General features: G+C 37.4%; 2 protein-coding genes across 2 annotated transcripts; one reads left to right on the forward strand and one right to left on the reverse strand.

Annotated features, from left to right (window-relative positions):
• Positions 1-1,864: 1,864 nt before the first annotated feature.
• Positions 1,865-8,940, reverse strand: LOC117338072 (Fanconi anemia core complex-associated protein 24-like). The gene is made up of 6 exons (XM_033899261.1): positions 8,824-8,940; positions 8,392-8,531; positions 7,663-7,815; positions 5,989-6,136; positions 5,538-5,569; positions 1,865-5,089 (listed from the first exon to the last, which is right to left on the reverse strand). Exons 1-6 carry the CDS (start codon positions 8,927-8,929, stop codon positions 5,018-5,020), a joined length of 651 nt encoding a protein of 216 aa, XP_033755152.1. The 5' UTR covers positions 8,930-8,940; the 3' UTR covers positions 1,865-5,017.
• Positions 8,941-9,483: 543 nt separating this feature from the next.
• On the forward strand, positions 9,484-21,908 carry LOC117338063. The gene is made up of 7 exons (XM_033899249.1): positions 9,484-9,701; positions 10,250-10,540; positions 11,172-11,444; positions 11,861-12,012; positions 18,494-18,694; positions 18,925-19,524; positions 20,675-21,908. The coding sequence occupies exons 1-7, from the start codon at positions 9,606-9,608 to the stop codon at positions 20,961-20,963; spliced, it is 1,902 nt and encodes a 633-aa protein (XP_033755140.1). The 5' UTR covers positions 9,484-9,605; the 3' UTR covers positions 20,964-21,908.
• The last annotated feature ends 249 nt before the right edge of the window (positions 21,909-22,157 follow it).

Below are 22,157 nucleotides of genomic sequence, written 5' to 3' on the forward strand. Positions count from 1 at the left end.
AGAATTGTTTTTAAATGAGATATTCAAGAGTCAAAAGCAGGCGATTGGTACAGGTATGTGTGATTTCTTGTTCTAGTTTTAATTTGAAATGAAATGGAATATGTTGTGATGAAAATGCGGAATCTGTTTAGGGTTTCTTCATTTGTGCCAAACACTGTAAACTCCTAGTTTGTGAGAACCCTGAAAGGATTTGCCAATTCTTGTACATAAATTGTAAAAAAAATCAGTCTGATATGTATAATAATAAATATTGTAAGTTAAATCTTTTTTGAAAATATTCACAGTTTTGGAGTTGCATGTACATAGATATTTAAGTACATGTGTAACATGACGTTGTTTATAGTGTTAAAGAGACTACAAATATTTATTACACATTTTCCAAGTGATATTGAACCTAAGCTTGAGGCACAATTTAAATATGGCTATAGCACTGCTTCCAAAACCTGAATGGTAAATTTATTTTATTTATTAGAGTCAAGTTTCCAAAGTGGCATTAGCTCTTAAGGAGTTGCCTCCCTTACCTCTGATTAGTCTTGTACACTGTAGATATTATAGCATTGAAAAGGATATAAATGTGCTACCATGTTGATAATGTATCCAATGCTTTTCAAATATTCATTAAATGGCACCCAAGATATATATGTCAAGTAGTAATAACGACAGTACAGACAAGTAAATTGTCGAATTTTCGAGGCAATCTGCCCCTTTATCAAGACACGGGTAAATTACATACGATCACATATAGACATAGAACATGGAACAGTTACACAAATATAGTAGGTATAAACAACAATAAATATCGTAATGTTGTAAAAACGATCCCCCTCGGCCGATACTTAATTCGCCGAGGGCCTATTATGATTAATTAGGAAACATCTTAGGTGGTGTACAGATGCTAAAAGTAAATAAATAAATAAATAAATAAATAATATAACTTAAAAGGGGGATCGTTTTTATAACATTACAATATTTTTTGTTGTTTATACCTACTATATTTGTGTAACTGTTCCATGTTCTATGTCTATATGTGATCGTATGTAATTTACCTGTGTCTTGATAAAGGGGCAGATTGCCTCGAAAATTCGACAATTTACTTGTCTGTACTGTCGTTATTACTACTTGACATATATCTATTTCTAGTAATATGCATCCAACATTTGTTTGTTAGGATCCAGTACCTATATTGGTTTATACCATCGTTATTACTTACTAGACCCTATATATACAACATGTATATGTATATACATATAAATAACACCATTAAACGAAAAGAAAACAGTTAGTTGAAGCCGTCCTAAAGTACAGGCCGAGTAAAATTTCTTCTAGATGCAATTAATTTTTTCATCCATTTCAAAGATAAATGTAGAAGTTCAATTTTTTTTTATTCTCATAATAAAGTATGAAACTTTTTGTATTCTACAAAATTAAACAACAGCCTATTCTTGATTTTCAGTCGATCGTAATTATTGTGTCAAAGAGGTAGTATTATTAAATGACTACTTGGCTTATTGCTACATTTGATCGGCAAGTTACACAGCAAGTTGTCAATTTCCCTTATACATGACACTTTAACTTGTTGTTTATCGAACAAAATGACAAGCGTTGTTGCATGACCTTAAATAGATTTAAAAAAAAAAAAAAAAAAAAAAAATTCTACAATCTAAAATTTGAATATCTGTTCCAGCAAGTTCAATCATTATAAAAATGTCAATTCTACATCTTTCATATTAATAAATTGATCTTTGACCTTGAACATTTCCATTTCCTATTACCAGGTATTAGTGTAATATTATATTTTCTAGTATTTGTAGTTTAGTAGATAATTATCATTTATTGGTAAAAGATATTAAAAAAAATTTTTTTAAAATACATTTCTTAGGTCTTTTCACAAAGTTGTTTTACGAAATTTCCTTGTAAGGTCAGAATAAAGTGCTATTGAATTTTAATCGAAAATAATGAAATTCTTGAATAATGTGGCATTCAAATTGATTATGGATACAACACACAAGACAAAAAGTTCAGAGATGATTTTATTTGGCTTTGAACTGTGCACACTTTGACTAAATGTCATTGCACAAAATTCTGTGCGAAGTGAGGTTGATAATTTTAGAGAGTTCAGTCGTACTTCATGTTTAACACACCAAGTGAGTAGTGACATATTAAATAGTGTTTTGTGACAATTTTAAAACTGTTGTAGTGTTTAACACATTTCTATATCCTAAATAAACCCATCAAACCGGATTTCATAATTCCATTTTTTGGTCCCAGTAGTATTTCCATGTTCATTAGCTTCATAAAAAGCAAAAATGCGTTAGAAATTCTCATTTTGACAAAGAGAAGAAAATTTCTAAAACAGAAATTCTCATTTTTCGTGTTTCTATTTACATTGTATTGCTGTATACCACAAACTTTTTCATGACAGTAAATATTTTTTAACGTCATACTGTATACATATTTATATTAAGAAATTTCATGTGAAGGACAAAATTAACATTGGATGAATAATTATTTTGCAGGTAATTATGAATTCTTTGACAGGGTGAAAGTTTACCATTAGTTTGTGTTTTATCCTGTCAGGTTTTGATCATAGTGTAGTTAATTTGTATCATAAAGATCGTAACCATTTAGATGATTTTTTTTTCATATGAGGAATCCCTATATATGGTAACTGGATTACCCATAATACCCTTTAGACAACAGCCTTGCCAAGGGAGGTAACTGCATAAAATTGTAAAGGTTGGCAAAGTTGTCTACCTAGTTATATTGTACATATACACCATACTTTATTTAAATTTCATTTAAGAATGTGTTATTTTGTATGGCTTGCATACGAAAAGAAATAGGGGCAGAGGCAGAGCCCAAGAAAGCCCTCGTATAAAATTAAAAAAAAAAAAAAAAAAAACTAAATGTATTACCTTGTCAGCGTAGAAAAAGGTTGTACGGTAAGGTATATGTGACTGATCTAGATGTGTTTCAATAGTTGTAGGTATTAAAATAATGCTAGCAGAATGTCTCCTGATATTTTTTTTAGTCTAGGATACTTCCAGATATCTAGATATATCACAGCTACAGATATCAAGATATGCTCACACAGCTACAGATATCAAGATATATGCTCTCACAGCTACAGATATTAAGATATGCTATCACAGTTACATAAATCTAGATATGCTCTCAAAGCTAGATATCTAGATATGCTATCACAGCTACATATATCTAGATATGCTCTCACAACAGATATCTAGATATTCTGGAATATTGTTAGAAATCTTAGTCTGGAATGCACCTAGAATTCCAGTAATATTATATTTGCCCTAGATATATATACATTGTACCCCCAGACTATACCGTAGGTACTTTGTGTAGTTGTAATCAAATAGATATCCATCAGTATGTATAGTAAAATACCGTACAATATCCGAGGTGCATTTTCTTGGCAGAATGTCCCTAAGTCTTGGATGCTTGTAAAGATTGAAGATATTTTAAAATATTCTAGATATTCATGTTAGGATCATCCCAAACTCGCTAATTTAAATGTCCCTGTTTACACCAAGATGCTCGAGAATATTCTAGATATCAATGTTGGAATATCCCAACCTTTCCAGATGTTTGAAATGTCTGTAGCTATCTAGCTAGACCTGGTTTTGCCAAATTAAAATGAAGTTGTATGTATATATGTTTTTCAGATATCACACCAGTAGAATCATTCGAAAGTTTGCTATCGTGGGACTTTTATCAGGGTCCATGTTTTGTTGTCATTGAGCACTATAGAGAGGTGAATGAATGTCTGTTAGGGAGAGAGAGTGGGTGTGGTACAGTTCAATCCCGACTCGGGTGACCACCCTCAAGAAGACCATATAGTGGCCTCGTTACACAGGTTGTCTCTTACTACAGGTTAAATTTCAAAGATCTCCGACACAGTTATGACAGGTAGCCTAACAGGAGTTCTCTTGACAATGTCAATGTTTTAATATAGATAACCTCTTAACATAGATTACCTATTTACATAGGATGGTCCTTTAACATAGGTGGCCCCTTTACACAGAGGTCCTTTAACACAGGTGGCCCCTTTAGACAGGTCATTTAACATAGGCGGCCCCTTTACACAAATGTCCTTACACAGATGGCCCCTTTACACAGAGGTCCTTTAATACAGCTTGCCACTTGACATAGATCGTCCTTTTACATAGATGGCCCCTTGAGACAGGTCATTTCGAATAGGTGGCCCCTTTACCATAGATGACCCTTTACACAGGATGGTCCTTTAACATAAGTGGCCTACCTTTACACACATATTGAAATAATATTCAAATACAGTCTCTTAACACAAGTGGCCCCTTAAATTAACACAGACAGCCTATTAAACACCAGTTTACTCTTTTCTCAGGTGGCCTCTTGAATTAGATGGTCATTTAACACAGCTATTCCTTTACAAAGGTGGTCATTCAACACAGGTGGTCCTTTAACACCGGTGGTCATAAGATCAGGTTTGACTGTACTTGTTATTTATTACTATGCTCAAGCTCAGGTATAAAACTTATGTGAATTGAGCAAGACAGATTTAAGGCACTCAAATTTTATTGTTGTTGACGAGTGTCTGTGCCTACAATTTTTTTTTTTTTTCTCCGCTTTTCATTCTATGAATAGAATAATTGAGAATCTTGATTATCAAAGACATCAATAAGCTATTTAATGTCAATTTGTAACAAAAAACAAGTTAATAAAACAAAATAAAAATATTTCCAGAAAATGAGGAGTATTTGTGTTGTTTTGTCACAGAATTTTCATTTTAGCTTTTCTAAGACTTATACACAAAAATCATACTGTGTATTCTTAAATCTCATATAAAATGGAAGCTGTTGTAAAAGGACTTTAACAGTCATTAAACTAGCACCAACAAACAGTCAGCCTATGCTTGGGAGCTCAAGAAACACCAGACAGGTGTGGACCCAGAGAATAACACATTTCTGTATACCCCTGGTATATAGGATTCTTCAGTTTCCGTTTGTGGTGAATTTCATGTAACGCTCTCCGAGAAAAACATCTTCACTTGCGAAGCACTTGCCTTTCCTATAACAGCAGCCAATTCCTAACGAAGAAAAAGGAAATGTTTCTCAGTAACAGACATCTTTACAAAATTGTAAAACAGTTTTTAAACGTTGTCCTAAATTCACGCATTATATGATTGAGACACTTGTTTGTTTGTTTTTGTTTAACGTCCTATTAACAGCCAGGGTCATTTAAGGACGTACTAGGTGTTGTAGGTGGAGGAAAGCCGGAGTACCTGGAGAAAAACCACCGGCCTACGGTCAGTACCTGGCAACTGCCCCAATTAGGTTTTGAACTCGCAACCCAGAGGTGGAGGGCTAGTGATAAAATGTCGGGACACCTTGACCACTTGGCCATCGCGGCCCCTTGAGGCACAAACAGGTTTATTATCGCATATATACATAGACATCTAAAATAAGTAATAAAATAAAACAATTAAGATCTACAGTCTCTCAGTTTTTGAGCTAGACATGATTTACCATACTTACCTCAACAGAAGCTACAGAAATGCTCTGGATGTCTGTAAAAGCAAAAGGAATGTGTCTAAAAGGAATTTCCCAGACAGGTGACAAATCATATCATAAACACTGAAAAATGATCTTGGGTAAAAGTTCTTTCCAATTTTTTTTCATTCTTTGTTTACAAAGAAATTTGCATAATCATATATTATTCATTTCAACTCCAACTTGTCTAGCTTTAATACAGTGGAAAGAGATTATGGTTTCCAGATGATTTATGCAAAATGGAAAAAACAATCTTTACATGAATCGAACCTGCATTTCGGTCTCTGAAAGATCAGGCTGAACGGTTTTCACATGATAGCCAAGAAAAACTCGTCAAAGATGGGCAGAGCCTGATTTTCTGGAAACATAGTTTTGTGGGGGATCAAAATTTCATATGAAATGGAAACTTCTATGTGATGTTTTGCTCCAGACTTACTTTTGAATGTCTGAAGCAGAAGTTTATCCTTGACTTCTCCAAGCTTGGGAACACACTGTAGAGTTGTGAGGATGGCAGGGTCAAGATGGACGGCTTTCTTCTTCTTACCGAAAGGGTTCAACTCTGGAGACTTCCCTTCACAATGTACCTACAATCATTATAAAGAGCAAATTCATGGAATTTATATCCCTGGTTTTTCTGACATATTGTAGGCAAATAATTTTGAGGTTAGGAGTAAACATGTCAATATAGCTCAACAGAATGATAAATATTTTTAAATCATTATAACAAAGAGCTGAAAACACGAAGATCCTGTTCAGTGAAAGTAACAAGAGTTATGTTCAAATATTACATCAAATTATTGAATACCTAGTGATGAACTGTAGGACAAAGAAAATGTGAGAAAAAGATAGGTTATCAATTTTTACTCAGAAAAATTAAGAAATATATAGAGAGGAGGAAAATATAGAATTTCACATCGTCATTTCATTTTTCTATTTTTTTTTTCTGATGAAAACTTTATTTTATTTCATTCAAGTTTTAAAGTATTTCATTATCAATTATGATCAGACCACAGGGACACGTTACAATAGTAATGTATGTATAAAATATATGGGGGTCGATATAAACATACAATGTACATTACTATTGTAACATGTCCCTGTGATCAGACTGTAAATTCGATCAAAATCTATTAAAGTCTCAATGTTTTCGGAACATAAAAATTTTGACAAAATTAAAAAAATTATGATGTGATTAAATCCGGGAAACTACCCACTGATAAATTAAAGGGGAATCTCCCATGTGGTGCTCAACTTTCTGTATTTAAATGAGCTGCTTAAAATGTCACCACGCTTGCGCAAACTGACGATTTACGCACTTATCAGTTGCCCAAAGTGGATCAGACGTACCCATTGCTGCGGTGAAGGCTAATTAAGAAAAGGATTGGATAAAATCACATCATCTATGAGTCAACATGAGTCTGTTAGACAAAAAATTAAAGTTATAATAGTTTAAAACTTGAAAAGCCATCATAGATTGGTAGTAAAATTTTTCAGCATTTGATAAATAAACGCTTTTCTGTTTATCATCGGGACATAAGTCAGTTCGTGCAGGGTTGGTTCATCTTCAATTTCCAGATGTCTGTTACATATCTTACTTATCGATTGTTGACATATCTGAACAGATTTGGTGGAAATCAAATGAAGATTAATCCAAAGGGGATTATAAAGCTGAACTTGATAAACTTTCCCATTTATAAACAAAAACATAGAAAGGCTTTAACTTTGTACATTTCATCAATTTTGTATTATCAAACTGAATTCTTTAAGCATTTAATCAGTAGAATACTTCAAGACAATTCTGTGAACCAAACTCAATGTGAACATCAGCATTTTTCAAGATAAATATAATACCAAGGTATTTTCAGTAATACAGGATTCACAATTATTTAGAGTTAACAGACTTTATAGAATGCTGTAATGGACCTTGGGGTGTAAGTACTTCATTTTTTCAGCTATTTAGCAATATAACCCAAACAACTAAACCGTATGTAGAGGCAGGAGGCAAAAATGTGAAACTTGACAAGACTGGAAAAGGAATGTCTACAGGATTATATTGTTTATGAATTTGTTTTAGCCTCGTTCTCGGACCGGAAAGAGGAACTAGACTCACCATTTGTATCAGCAGACCAGCAGCCTCTCTCTGACTTGGAACTGGCAGTAGCGAGAAGCCGAGCTCTAGCATACAGAAGTTTTGCAGAGGAGAATAGTATTGTTGACTGGTAGCAGTTCTCTCAGCCATCACTAGAACACAGACTTTGTTGGCCTGTCAGGGAGACAAAACTGATATAATGAATTTTGTATTTGATAAATATAACAAAAGTAGCACAGGGTAGAACAATACACACCTGTCGTATGTCATATTGCATTATATACTATCTAACAATGGCTTGCTGACATGCTATAACCCTGGTAATCTAAATACAATGTGTACAGTTGTTATATTCAAAGGAGATAAATTTTTCTTGCTACATCCATGCAGAGACTTGTATATCATACATATATAGTCTCTGATCCATGTATTTCCCAAGTAAGATCACAAAAAATTACGTATACAATGTATATATATATCAATAGATTTCTGCACAAAATAAATTCTCAAAGACTATGCTGATCTTAAAGTAAAAATTCAGTTTCTACAAAAAAAAAATTCTATATAAAATGTACTTTATTTTCTCTTGGGATATCTCGTTTATTTCATGGCCTTACTTACTTTGAGATAATGAGATTTGACAGCACGCACTGTAGAAGATCGTAAAACTGTCGAAGTATTTTTTCTTTACAAATATGAAATGATGCCAACTATTTAATTTACTGTAGAAGGACGCGTACGTCGACAGACCTTTCTCAGCTTGGCTAATTTTCTCTTGTATGTTCCACTTGTAATGAGATCAGCCTCGGGAAGATATACCACACCCTGATTACCCGTTGGGTAGAAGTCAATCAATCCTAGATCGTCTTCATATAAAACTTGTACGCTTCCTAAGAAATTTAAAATAAATAAAGCCTTTTATTAGAGTGTTTAGTACATCTAGCTGTTGGTCCAGTCCAATTTCTACCAAACTGTAAACATTTTGCTATTCATCGATACTAACAGAATCTTTCACCTCCTTGGGGTGAGACAGGGTAAACTCAACTCGAGGGGAAGATTCTTAAGTTGCTAAAAACGAGGCTTTCGCCCCGAGCACGGAGCAGGGCTTTTGGGGGCCGTTAATAAGGCGCCATCCCAAACTGGAGTCGTTTTTTGTTTCTCGAGTGCTGAGTTGCTATTTACCTTGAAGAACAGAAGCAAGATCAGAGCCTCGCCATTTCCCACAAATAACAATATGACCTACGGGAACTTTGAAGTTTTGTTTGACACACGACTGACTTGCCATCATCTTGGTTTGGATTTCCCGCCTCTATGACAGGAGAACTCCCTTAAGAACGATAACTCTAAAGAACCGATTTCATCTTCTTGTCGTTGTAAAATAAGTCGAAATATGGTTTTATATACCGCCCACAGAGACGCATAAAACTTATTTTTGAATATGACCACGTAATTATGTATTTTTTTATTTAATTGAACATATATATGCAAGTTTCCAGTTACAGCGGATGATATAAATCGTGCAATATTTGCTTCTTGTTAGCGTTTCAGTACTAGGATCACAGCACTGTAGTCTATCCTACTGCAGTACAGAACTCTTAAATTATGCATGATAAATAAATTTAAATTCATTTTTTAATCTGAAAATTAGGATATGATAATAGCACATTACACCACTCCAAGCTTAACTGAAATATATGATTATCAAATATTTATCAACATCATCATTCGAACATTTGTCGACCAAGCTAACTATGCTCTGCACAGCATTTGGTAACCAAGATAACAATCATTATCTTATGAACGTTTGACAGTGATTACATTTCGCTATTAAAATCAAGCGCGTTATTGCTTCTGATTGTAGTTTCAGAAGCGCTTAGATACAAATTACACCATGACAACTTGATAGTCAATAAGACCGGAGATGACAAGATGTCGGATGTGGTAACACTAACAGGCTTAAGCAAATGGATTTGATGTGGAAAGAAGAATTTGAATGTGGCGATACCCAGATGAATGGGTTCCTACATTCAATAACTTCTGTAACATCAAAAGTGAACAAGGTGAGACCGCAAACATCGGTAACAAACCAGATAAGTTGTCATGAATGCGAGCTTATTGTGATACACTAGTAGGCTAGACAGTTCGAATTTTCTGACGATCTTACTACATAGATATACACAAGGCAGCTTTAAAGGCGATATTCACATCAGAACCCTTCGGCTTAACTAGTCAACTACCTCAGTACTAGATCTATTTCAAAATGAAATAGCGATTTCGATTTTCCAAAAAAATATTGACTTTCAAGGTAAAAATGACAATTTTATCTTTACCTTTTCTTTTGTAACATACCCGGCCATAACTTGACTAGATCTTAACAGTTAAGATGTTGTTATTGTATAAAACGAACGTGTTTTAGCAGATATACAGTGATAATTAACTTACATAAAATTCTCTTATGAGAAAAAGCTGACCATAATATTGTGGGATTTTAAATGAACAGCTTTTAACTTTTACATAAAATTTATGAAAACGCCGTTGATATATCTACACGTATTTCATTAAGATTTTGACTCCATTAAGAAATTGTGAACCTTTCCATCGCTTTCAGCCTCCAACATATAATTTTATTGATGATGTCCTCTCATCATATTTACCATGTGACGACGATGGCTTCGAGCTGTTTGTGGGATGTGAAGATGGTCTCTTCAACGTGTGTCTGCCTGTAGAAAATGAAATTGAGTCTGACATCGTCCAATGGAAATGCATTGCTAAACCCGAAGATGCGCTCAATCAGGAATTACTACAAAGAGTCCAGGAAGAAGACTGCCTCACAGCACTGGGAGTTGGGAAAGTTCCAGAGAAAATGCCTGAATTGATACAGAAACAAATTTATAACAAGGTATGTTTTTTTGTTTTTTTTTAAATCTTGAAAGTATCTTTCCCATATCAAATGGAACTACCTCACAAAACAACATACGGGAGGCCCGTCCCATGCCAGCCAGAGCAATTAGGATAAAGTGTCTTGCTCATAACAATGACAGCACAGACCGAGCAGTTTCCCTGCCAAACATAAACCGACACGGGTAGGGAGCGTCAAAACCACTCACCACAGACCCTCACTTGAGATTATATGACCAACATCTCTAACTGATTGAGCTATCACGTCCCTGGTGGGAGAAGATACATGACGATGAGAGTTTTTGTGGTTGATTTTGTCATACTTATCGCGAAACAATTTCTTTCCGTTCACGATAAAAATTAGAGATGTAGATGAACAGTAATATAATACCCGTTGTTCCGCTTTCACACTTCCCTGGTTCGAGTTTTGAGGACGTTACATTACCGGGATTTCACCTAAAATTTTACATGCATGACGATTGTGTCGACAAAGTAGAAGATTCTTGTCCTTCTTAAACACCCTGTCTGTGTTTCTCCTCGTACTTGTTTTCGAGTCTCCATGTAAAAACGTGTAGAAAATATGTTGATAGTTTAGTTACCATGTCGGTATTTTCTTGGTGTTTTTGTTTTAGATGAGACCGACATTGTCCTCCAGTGGAACACAGGTAAAGACACAAGTGTCGGAATCTCATTCACAGACAGACTGGCGTGGTCTTAGAACCCAAACCGTGGCGTCGCTGGCAAAACCAGGAACCGCGGACTGCGGTGTTCAGGCCAAGCCAATGACCTATGAGTCCGGTACATGTACATCACCGATGGACTCAGGGGTACAGGTGACCCCTACTGACCATAGTGACTGCTGTACTTCACGTTCTAGCCAGAGGCAGCAACATGTCACAGTTCAGGTGGATATTCATATTGAATCTCCTTAGATGTAGTGTCTAACACATTTATAAATATACCATTCTCTAAATAAAAATCACATTTTTATTTTTACAGTTCTTAATACATGGACTATATGCCAAAACAAAGTTTTGCTTTTGACAACACAATATCGCTTAAACAAATAACATTCTTTCTGAATATTATCGAATTTAAAAATATATATATATATATATACACGTAAACTTTGTAAACCACCATTACGACTGAAATGATGAAGAACAAGTAATGTAAATATAAGCAATTAAATGTCATTCTATGATATTTATAGCCGTAATGATCAATACCACAGCAAGCCATTTCAATATTCAAATAAAGATTCACTAAGTGATCAGAAATTAATCAACATTCAGAGTAACTTTTGTTTGTATGTTATTAGGTAGTTTTATCACCGTCTAGACTGAATGGACAAGAGGACAATCCCATCTCCATTAAAATTAACGGCGTTACCAGGAAGCTCAACAAGAGGGATTCTAACCTATTCCTGGATATTGTGAGATGTGTGCTGAAAAGCAATACAAACCTTACAAGGTATACATCCTCATGTAAGATTACTGTGTCGATATCAACATACAAAACACTTTTCGTCATCCTGTCTATCCTGACATCTCTGAATATCCCTCCGTCCTGTCTATTCTGACACCTCTGAATATCCCGCCGTCCTGTCTATTCTGACATCTCTGAATATCCCGCCGTCCTGTCTATTCTGACACCTTTGAATATCCTTCCGCCCTGTCTATTCTGACATATCTAAGTATTCCTCCGTCCTGTCTATTCTGACATCTCTGAATATCCCTCCGTCCTGTCTATTCTGACACCTCTGAATATCCCTCCGTCCTGTCTATCCTGACATCTCTGAATATCCCTCCGTCCTGTCTATTCTGACATATCTAAGTATTCCTCCGTCCTGTCTATTCTGACACCTCTGAATATCCTTCCGCCCTGTCTATTCTGACATATCTAAGTATTCCTCCGTCCTGTCTATTCTGACATCTCTGAATATCCCTCCGTCCTGTCTATTCTGACACCTCTGAATATCCCTCCGTCCTGTCTATCCTGACATCTCTGAATATCCCTCCGTCCTGTCTATCCTGACATCTCTGAATATCCCTCCGTCCTGTCTATTCTGACACCTCTGAATATCCTTCCGCCCTGTCTATTCTGACATATCTAAGTATTCCTCCGTCCTGTCTATTCTGACATCTCTGAATATCCTTCCGCCCTGTCTATTCTGACATATCTAAGTATTCCTCCGTCCTGTCTATTCTGACACCTCTGAATATCCTTCCACCCTGTCTATTCTGACATATCTAAGTATTCCTCCGTCCTGTCTATTCTGACATCTCTGAATATCCCTCCGTCCTGTCTATTCTGACACCTCTGTATATCCCTCCGTCCTGTCTATCCTGACATCTCTGAATATATTTCCGTCCTGTCTATCCTGACATCTCTGAATATCCCTCCGTCCTGTCTATTCTGACACCTCTGAATATCCTTCCGCCCTGTCTATTCTGACATATCTAAGTATTCCTCCGTCCTGTCTATTCTGACACCTCTGAATATCCTTCCGCCCTGTCTATTCTGACATCTCTAAGTACCCCTCCGTCCTGTCTATCCTGACACCTCTGAATATCCTTCCGCCCTGTCTATTCTGACATATCTAAGTATTCCTCCGTCCTGTCTATTCTGACATCTCTGAATATCCCTCCGTCCTGTCTACTCTGACACCTCTGAATATCCCTCCGTCCTGTCTATCCTGACATTTCTGAATATCCCTCCGTCCTGTCTATCCTGACATCTCTGAATATCCCTCCGTCCTGTCTATTCTGACACCTCTGAATATCCTTCCGCCCTGTCTATTCTGACATATCTAAGTATTCCTCCGTCCTGTCTATTCTGACATCTCTGAATATCCTTCCGCCCTGTCTATTCTGACATATCTAAGTATTCCTCCGTCCTGTCTATTCTGACACCTCTGAATATCCTTCCACCCTGTCTATTCTGACATATCTAAGTATTCCTCCGTCCTGTCTATTCTGACATCTCTGAATATCCCTCCGTCCTGTCTATTCTGACACCTCTGTATATCCCTCCGTCCTGTCTATCCTGACATCTCTGAATATATTTCCGTCCTGTCTATCCTGACATCTCTGAATATCCCTCCGTCCTGTCTATTCTGACACCTCTGAATATCCTTCCGCCCTGTCTATTCTGACATATCTAAGTATTCCTCCGTCCTGTCTATTCTGACACCTCTGAATATCCTTCCGCCCTGTCTATTCTGACATCTCTAAGTACCCCTCCGTCCTGTCTATCCTGACACCTCTGAATATCCTTCCGCCCTGTCTATTCTGACATATCTAAGTATTCCTCCGTCCTGTCTATTCTGACACCTCTGAATATCCTTCCGCCCTGTCTATTCTGACATATCTAAGTATTCCTCCGTCCTGTCTATTCTGACATCTCTGAATATCCCTCCGTCCTGTCTATTCTGACACCTCTGAATATCCCTCCGTCCTGTCTATCCTGACATCTCTGAATATCCCTCCGTCCTGTCTATCCTGACATCTCTGAATATCCCTCCGTCCTGTCTATTCTGACACCTCTGAATATCCTTCCGCCCTGTCTATTCTGACATATCTAAGTATTCCTCCGTCCTGTCTATTCTGACATCTCTGAATATCCTTCCGCCCTGTCTATTCTGACATATCTAAGTATTCCTCCGTCCTGTCTATTCTGACACCTCTGAATATCCTTCCACCCTGTCTATTCTGACATATCTAAGTATTCCTCCGTCCTGTCTATTCTGACATCTCTGAATATCCCTCCGTCCTGTCTATTCTGACACCTCTGAATATCCCTCCGTCCTGTCTATCCTGACATCTCTGAATATATTTCCGTCCTGTCTATCCTGACATCTCTGAATATCCCTCCGTCCTGTCTATTCTGACACCTCTGAATATCCTTCCGCCCTGTCTATTCTGACATATCTAAGTATTCCTCCGTCCTGTCTATTCTGACACCTCTGAATATCCTTCCGCCCTGTCTATTCTGACATCTCTAAGTACCCCTCCGTCCTGTCTATCCTGACACCTCTGAATATCCTTCCGCCCTGTCTATTCTGACATATCTAAGTATTCCTCCGTCCTGTCTATTCTGACATCTCTGAATATCCCTCCGTCCTGTCTACTCTGACACATCTGAATATCCCTCCGTCCTGTCTATCCTGACATCTCTGAATATCCCTCCGTCCTGTCTATCCTGACATCTCTGAATATCCCTCCGTCCTGTCTATTCTGACACCTCTGAATATCCTTCCGCCCTGTCTATTCTGACATATCTAAGTATTCCTCCGTCCTGTCTATTCTGACATCTCTGAATATCCTTCCGCCCTGTCTATTCTGACATATCTAAGTATTCCTCCGTCCTGTCTATTCTGACACCTCTGAATATCCTTCCACCCTGTCTATTCTGACATATCTAAGTATTCCTCCGTCCTGTCTATTCTGACATCTCTGAATATCCCTCCGTCCTATCTATTCTGACACCTCTGAATATCCCTCCGTCCTGTCTATCCTGACATCTCTGAATATCCCTCCGTCCTGTCTATCCTGACATCTCTGAATACCCCTCCGTCCTGTCTATTCTGACACCTCTGAATATCCTTCCACCCTGTCTATTCTGACATATCTAAGTATTCCTCCGTCCTGTCTATTCTGACATCTCTGAATATCCCTCCGTCCTATCTATTCTGACACCTCTGAATATCCCTCCGTCCTGTCTATCCTGACATCTCTGAATATCCCTCCGTCCTGTCTATCCTGACATCTCTGAATACCCCTCCGTCCTGTCTATTCTGACACCTCTGAATATCCTTCCGCCCTGTCTATTCTGACATATCTAAGTATTCCTCCGTCCTGTCTATTCTGACATCTCTAAGTATCCCTCCGTCCTGTCTATTCTGACATCTCTAAGTATTACTCCGTCCTGTCTGTTCTGACACCTCTAAATATCCCTCCGTCCTGTCTATCCTGACACCTCTAAGTATCCCTCCGTCCTGTCTATTCTGACATCTCTAAATATCCTTCCGCCCTGTCTATTCTGACATCTCTAAGTATTCCTCCGTCCTGTCTATCCTGACACCTCTAAGTACCCCTCCGTCCTGTCTATTCTGACACCTCTGAATATTCCGCCGTCCTGTCTGTTCTGACACCTCTAAATATCCTTCCGCCCTGTCTATTCTGACATATCTAAGTATTCCTCCGTCCTGTCTATTCTGACACCTCTGAATATTCCTCCGTCCTGTCTATTCTGACATCTCTAAGTATTCCTCCGCCCTGTCTATTCTGACACCTCTGAATATCCCTCCGCCCTGTCTATTCTGAGACCTCTAAATATTCCCCCGTCCTGTCTATTCTGACATCTCTAAGTATCCCTCCGCCCTGTCTATTCTGGCATCTCTAAGTTTTCCTCCGTCCTGTCTATTCTGACATCTCTAAGTATCCCCCCGCCCTGTCTATTCTGACATCTCTAAGTATCCCTCCGCCCTGTCTATTCTGACACCTCTGAATATCCTTCCGCCCTGTCTATTCTGACACCTCTGAATATCCTTCCGCCCTGTCTATTCTGACATCTCTAAGTATTCCTCCGTCCTGTCTATTCTGACACCTCTGAATATCCTTCCACCCTGCCTATTCTGACATATCTAAGTATTCCTCCGTCCTGTCTATTCTGACACCTCTGAATATCCCCCCGCCCTGTCTATTCTGACATCTCTAAGTATTCCTCCGTCCTGTCTATTCTGACACCTCTGAATATCCTTCCACCCTGCCTATTCTGACATATCTAAGTATTCCTCCGTCCTGTCTATTCTGACATCTCTGAATATCCCTCCGTCCTATCTATTCTGACACCTCTGAATATCCCTCCGTCCTGTCTATCCTGACATCTCTGAATATCCCTCCGTCCTGTCTATCCTGACATCTCTGAATATCCCTCCGTCCTGTCTATTCTGACACCTCTGAATATCCTTCCGCCCTGTCTATTCTGACATATCTAAGTATTCCTCCGTCCTGTCTATTCTGACACCTCTAAGTATCCCTCCGTCCTGTCTATTCTGACATCTCTAAGTATTACTCCGTCCTGTCTGTTCTGACACCTCTAAATATCCCTCCGTCCTGTCTATCCTGACACCTCTAAGTATCCCTCCGTCCTGTCTATTCTGACACCTCTGAATATTCCTCCGTCCTGTCTATTCTGACATCTCTAAATATCCTTCCGCCCTGTTTATTCTGACATCTCTAAGTATTCCTCCGTCCTGTCTATCCTGACACCTCTAAGTACCCCTCCGTCCTGTCTATTCTGACACCTCTGAATATTCCGCCGTCCTGTCTGTTCTGACACCTTTAAATATCCTTCCGCCCTGTCTATTCTGACATATCTAAGTATTCCTCCGTCCTGTCTATTCTGACATCTCTAAATATCCTTCCGCCCTGTCTATTCTGACATCTCTGAGTATCCCTCCGTCCTGTCTATTCTGACATCTCTAAATATCCTTCCGCCCTGTCTATTCTGACATCTCTAAGTATTCCTCCGTCCTGTCTATCCTGACACCTCTAAGTATCCCTCCGTCCTGTCTATCCTGACACTTCTAAGTATCCCTCCGTCCTGTCTATTCTGACACCTCTGAATATCCTTCCGCCCTGTCTATTCTGACATCTCTAAGTATCCCTCCGTCCTGTCTATTCTGACATCTCTAAGTATTCCTCCGTCCTTTCTGTTCTGATACCTCTAAATATCCCTCCGTCCTGTCTATCCTGACACCTCTAAGTATCCCTCCGCCCTGTCTATTCTGACACCTCTGAATATCCTTCCGCCCTGTCTATTCTGACATCTCTAAGTATTCCTCCGTCCAGTCTATCCTGACATCTCTAAGTATCTCTCCGTTCTGTCTATTCTGGAATCTCTTAATATCCTTCCGCCCTGTCTATTCTGACATCTCTAAGTTTTCCTCCGTCCAGTCTATTCTGACATCTCTAAGTTTTCCTCCGTCCAGTCTATTCTGACATCTCTAAGTATTCCTCCGCCCTGTCTATTCTGACATCTCTAAGTATCCCTCCGTCCTGTCTATTCTGACATCTCTAAGTATCCCTCCGTTCTGTCTATTCTGGAATCTCTTAATATCCCTCCGTCCAGTCTATTCTGACATCTCTAAGTATTCCTCCGTCCTGTCTATTCTGACACCTCTGAATATCCCTCCGTCCTGTCTATTCTGACACCTCTGAATATCCCTCCGTCCTGTCTATTCTGACATCTCTAAGTATTCCTCCGTCCTGTCTATTCTGACATCTCTAAGTATCCCTCCGTCCTGTCTATTCTGACATCTCTAAGTATCCCTCCGTTCTGTCTATTCTGGAATCTCTTAATATCCCTCCGCCCTGTCTATTCTGACATCTCTAAGTATTCCTCGTCCTGTCTATCCTGACATCTCTAAGTATCCCTCCGCCCTGTCTATTCTGACATCTCTAAGTATTCCTCCGCCCTGTCTATTCTGACATCTCTAAGTATTCCTCCGCCCTGTCTATTCTGACATCTCTAAGTATCCCTCCGTCCTGTCTATCCTGACATATCTGAATATCCCAACATCCTGTGTAAACCTATTAACCTACCCCAAATATCCCTGTTGATTCCTGACCGATTACTCAGTGAAGTAAAACATTTCGACATTGCGTCATTACGACATCATCACGCACTGCCCAAGCCAATATTTCAGAAAATCATAAAATACTAGATTAGAAAGTAAGCATTGTAATTTTGTTTACCGCTTTCTAAAGTTGAAAGTATATTAAATGAATACTTCTTATTAGTTTATGGGGGTTTTTTTCCTTCAGAAATTGACGCTGACGCGGAAGAAATAGCATGACTTGCGAAAATTTACTTTGGATTAAAATGCAGTATGATTTTATATCAAAGATACATTTTCTTCACTCTTACCCTTCATATGTATCGACAGTGCCTCACTCAATCAGGCCATAAAGATGGAGCTGAAAGATATTCCATTCGAGATGTTTGATTTCCCTCCAAATTGTGGAAGTGGAGATCTTCAGCACGTGCAGCCAAATGTTATTGACACAGAAAGAAAACGACACGACTTTTTACAGCAGTCAGTTCAAAGTAACGCCCAGAAAATGACGACCGGCGAAGGCGGTGTCAGGTATGATATATTTAATTTGAAGGATATTTTGAATAAAATATAAAATACTTAGTTGATGCAAAACTACATAGCGGAAATGACGTCATCAATGACACCGGTCGTTTTCTAAAATGCTTTGCATATGATAAGTTATATATCAATCAATGAATGGGGCATTTTATTTTACTTTATTTTTTCACATTGACATTTAATAACAGCTTGTCATGCGCAGTGCATTATACATTTTTCAGATACCATGCAGAGTTGCCTTTCTATAAGCACAACGAGAAATATTTGTCAGCTACCTCCCCTTTTAGTAAATTTGGATATAACATTATCGGAGATATTCCCCAGACATTGAGAGACATCAGAATTCCTGTGGTCTCCCCAAAAGACGTAGTATTAAAAAAAGACAAGAATGGGTCTGAGGTTCTTGGCAGTGGAAGTTTCGGATGTGTTTACTTGGCGAAACACGAGCAGTACCCATTTGATGTCTGTGTGAAGGAATTTGAAATGGATTCCTCGACAATTTACGACATTCACCATGAGGCAAAACTCCTTATTTATCTGCAGACGACAAAGTTCGTCCCTCTCTGTCTCGGCTTAATGGAATCACCTTTCATATCCAGCGACCTTTCGCTCGTCCAAGAGTGTTTCGCTCATGGATGCACTCTACGAATGTTGCTGAAGAATAAACCCCTAGTATCTTCCAAGAGGAAGTGGATAGCGGTTTGCTACCAGCTGTTCTGGGGTCTAAACATGATTCACGAAAAACAAGTGTTGTTGAACGACATCAAAAGTGACAACATTCTGGTGGATTACAACTCAAGTGACATCATGAGCAACATCCGGTAAGGATTTCAGCTGGTATTTTGACATCTCCATGTCGGCATTAGATTTATTTAGATTTATTTTCATTTTTTTTTTCCCTTTTCTCTGACAAATTTGTTCCGTGTTCTGTGTCCATCTTCTTCTGAGTGCCGATGGTTGACATCGTGGTAAAACTAAAACTAAAAAAAAAAAAAAAAAAAATATATATACATGTATATATATATATATAATAATAAAAAGAATACAAAAAGATTTCTTTGCGGTCAACTACATTTTAAACATGAGGGTTGACATCTTGGTAAAACTGTCGCAAATTTAGGACAAAAAAAATAAAAATAAAAATAAAGATAAAAAAAAAGAATAGAAAAAGATTTCTTTCTGGTAAACTACATTTTAACATGAGGTACGCTGGGTTTTTTTTATCATGGCTACTAAAACGGTGTTGTTGTTGTTGTTGTTGTTGGGTTTTTTTTGACAAAAACAACAGCAATCAGCCTCGACAACATTATAGATCAAATTGCATGGTCCAGTGTATTCACTGTTACGAGTTTTCTGTTTATATTTCTATTTTCTGAAGTGAAAATGTAAAAGATAAATCAATGTTCACGAAAAAAAAATGAATATTGTGAAAAATTGACACCACGAACTTTGATACACATGTATATTTTCAAAAGTCCGCGATATCTCTTATGAAAAATTCATATTTTTTATTTATTTATTGAAAAAAATATACCCTATTTGTAAACAAGAGGGTAGCAATCGGTAAAATCCGAAACATTATCCGATATTCCGGATACTCAAATCAGCAATGGTATTTTTCGAAATTGTGCAAAAAATTTATAAAGACCGGCGGTAGATTTGATAAGTAACTTATTAAGAAATCCATAACACTTGTGAGACTGTTGACAACTTTTCTTTTTTGTTTGTTTTGTTTGTTTGTTTGTGGGTTTTTTGGGGGTTTTTTTTTTTTGTTGTTTTTTGTTTTTGTTTTTGTTTTTGTTTTTTGTTATAATTATATCTATCACTCGTCTCTCTATTATGCCATTTTCTCAATCTTATGTATATATTTGTGGAATGGGCGATAATGATGATGTAAAACTTGTGGCCAATCAAATCTCTTGTCACTTTTTGGCAAATAAATTATGTTTATTAAACTAAATTTATTTATAGGTTTATTGACCTTGGGCTAGCCTCGTACAGAAGGGGGTATCGATTCTGCAATGGACCGGCCTATCTGGAACAGTTTGAGAACTACGCCCCCGAGATACGCCACGGGTATCACTCAACACCAGCCTCGGACCTCTACGCCGTCGGATACCTTGTGGACAAGATTTCGGAGACTTTTCTTATCCCCGAGGTTGATCCTATCGCCCGGGAATGCACCGTAGAGGATCCGAAAAAACGACCATCATGTTATTCCGTGCTGGACAAACTCGAGGATATAATAGAGATTATGTGAAAATAAGGATTTTTTATCATCAATTTGATATTTGATGTGACTTTCAGCGCTGTCGAACGATTATGATACTGGCGAAAATGGGTCACCCTGTTGACCTCCTTTCCGAAAGCCATGCAAATTTTACGGCGAAACAAGATTTTTTTTTTATACCAGTTGTGGGGGAAAATCAGAAATGTACATGTGTGCAAGTTTTAAATGAATTAATTTAAGTTAGGATATTATATCCTATTTTTTAAACAAATACTTCACCGAAACATTTTCTCGTAATTTTTTTTTTACACCTGTTAAATTTTTTTTTTTTACATAATAATGGAAGATATTTTACTAGTTCTACAACGTATGTGATATTTTTTTATTGAAAATTAATTTTATTGCGTCTAGAATTCATTTTCATCTCAATTTATAACATTTAATTTATGCATCCATTTAAGAATGTACGAATTTCTAGTCTTTTTTTTGTTGTAAATAAAGTTAAGATTAAAAAATCACTGTTGCTATGAAAATATAATCGATTCTATTGATCAGAGACATATATACAGTATATCTGTATATATGTCTCTGTATTGATGTACGGGTAAAAATATGATAAATAAAATAACAATAGACAAAATATTGCAGTTTTACACGGGAAGAAAGCACATGATTATTAGCCTAGATGACCGTTTTATAATTACCTTTGAATCCATTCTTGAAAATAACGAAATTATTTTGTTAATGGACAAATATTAATTCAAATTCATTTTAAAAAGGACACTTTATACACTACTATGGCAGCTCATGCTTCAAAGGTTTTGCTTCGAATAACGAATTGCTATTCATGTTTAATCAAACATATTGATCGATCGTTCAAATACCACTTGCTGTAAACTTTTAATCACGGCATGCATGAATTAGTAGTAATAGTGTTGATCCTAGTGAATAAGTATGCTGTTGTCATGTTGAAATTATAAGAAATATACAATACATTTTTGATATCAAAGAATGGTTTCTTTTGTATGTCCTTTTATTATTATTACTTTTTAATTGAGGCATATTATATTTCAAACATAATATTGAGATCCGGCTAATTCTGTCGGATTAGACAGCTAGTGTCAGAATGCACAGGTTTTGCTAATTGATACGTTTTGATTATGGGTCGGATGTACATCTTATGACACCCTTCGAAAAAAAACTTGACTTGCAATGAGTCTGTAC

This window comes from Pecten maximus, chromosome 1 (assembly GCF_902652985.1).
Source record: "Pecten maximus chromosome 1, xPecMax1.1, whole genome shotgun sequence".
NCBI classification, from domain to species: domain Eukaryota; kingdom Metazoa; phylum Mollusca; class Bivalvia; order Pectinida; family Pectinidae; genus Pecten; species Pecten maximus.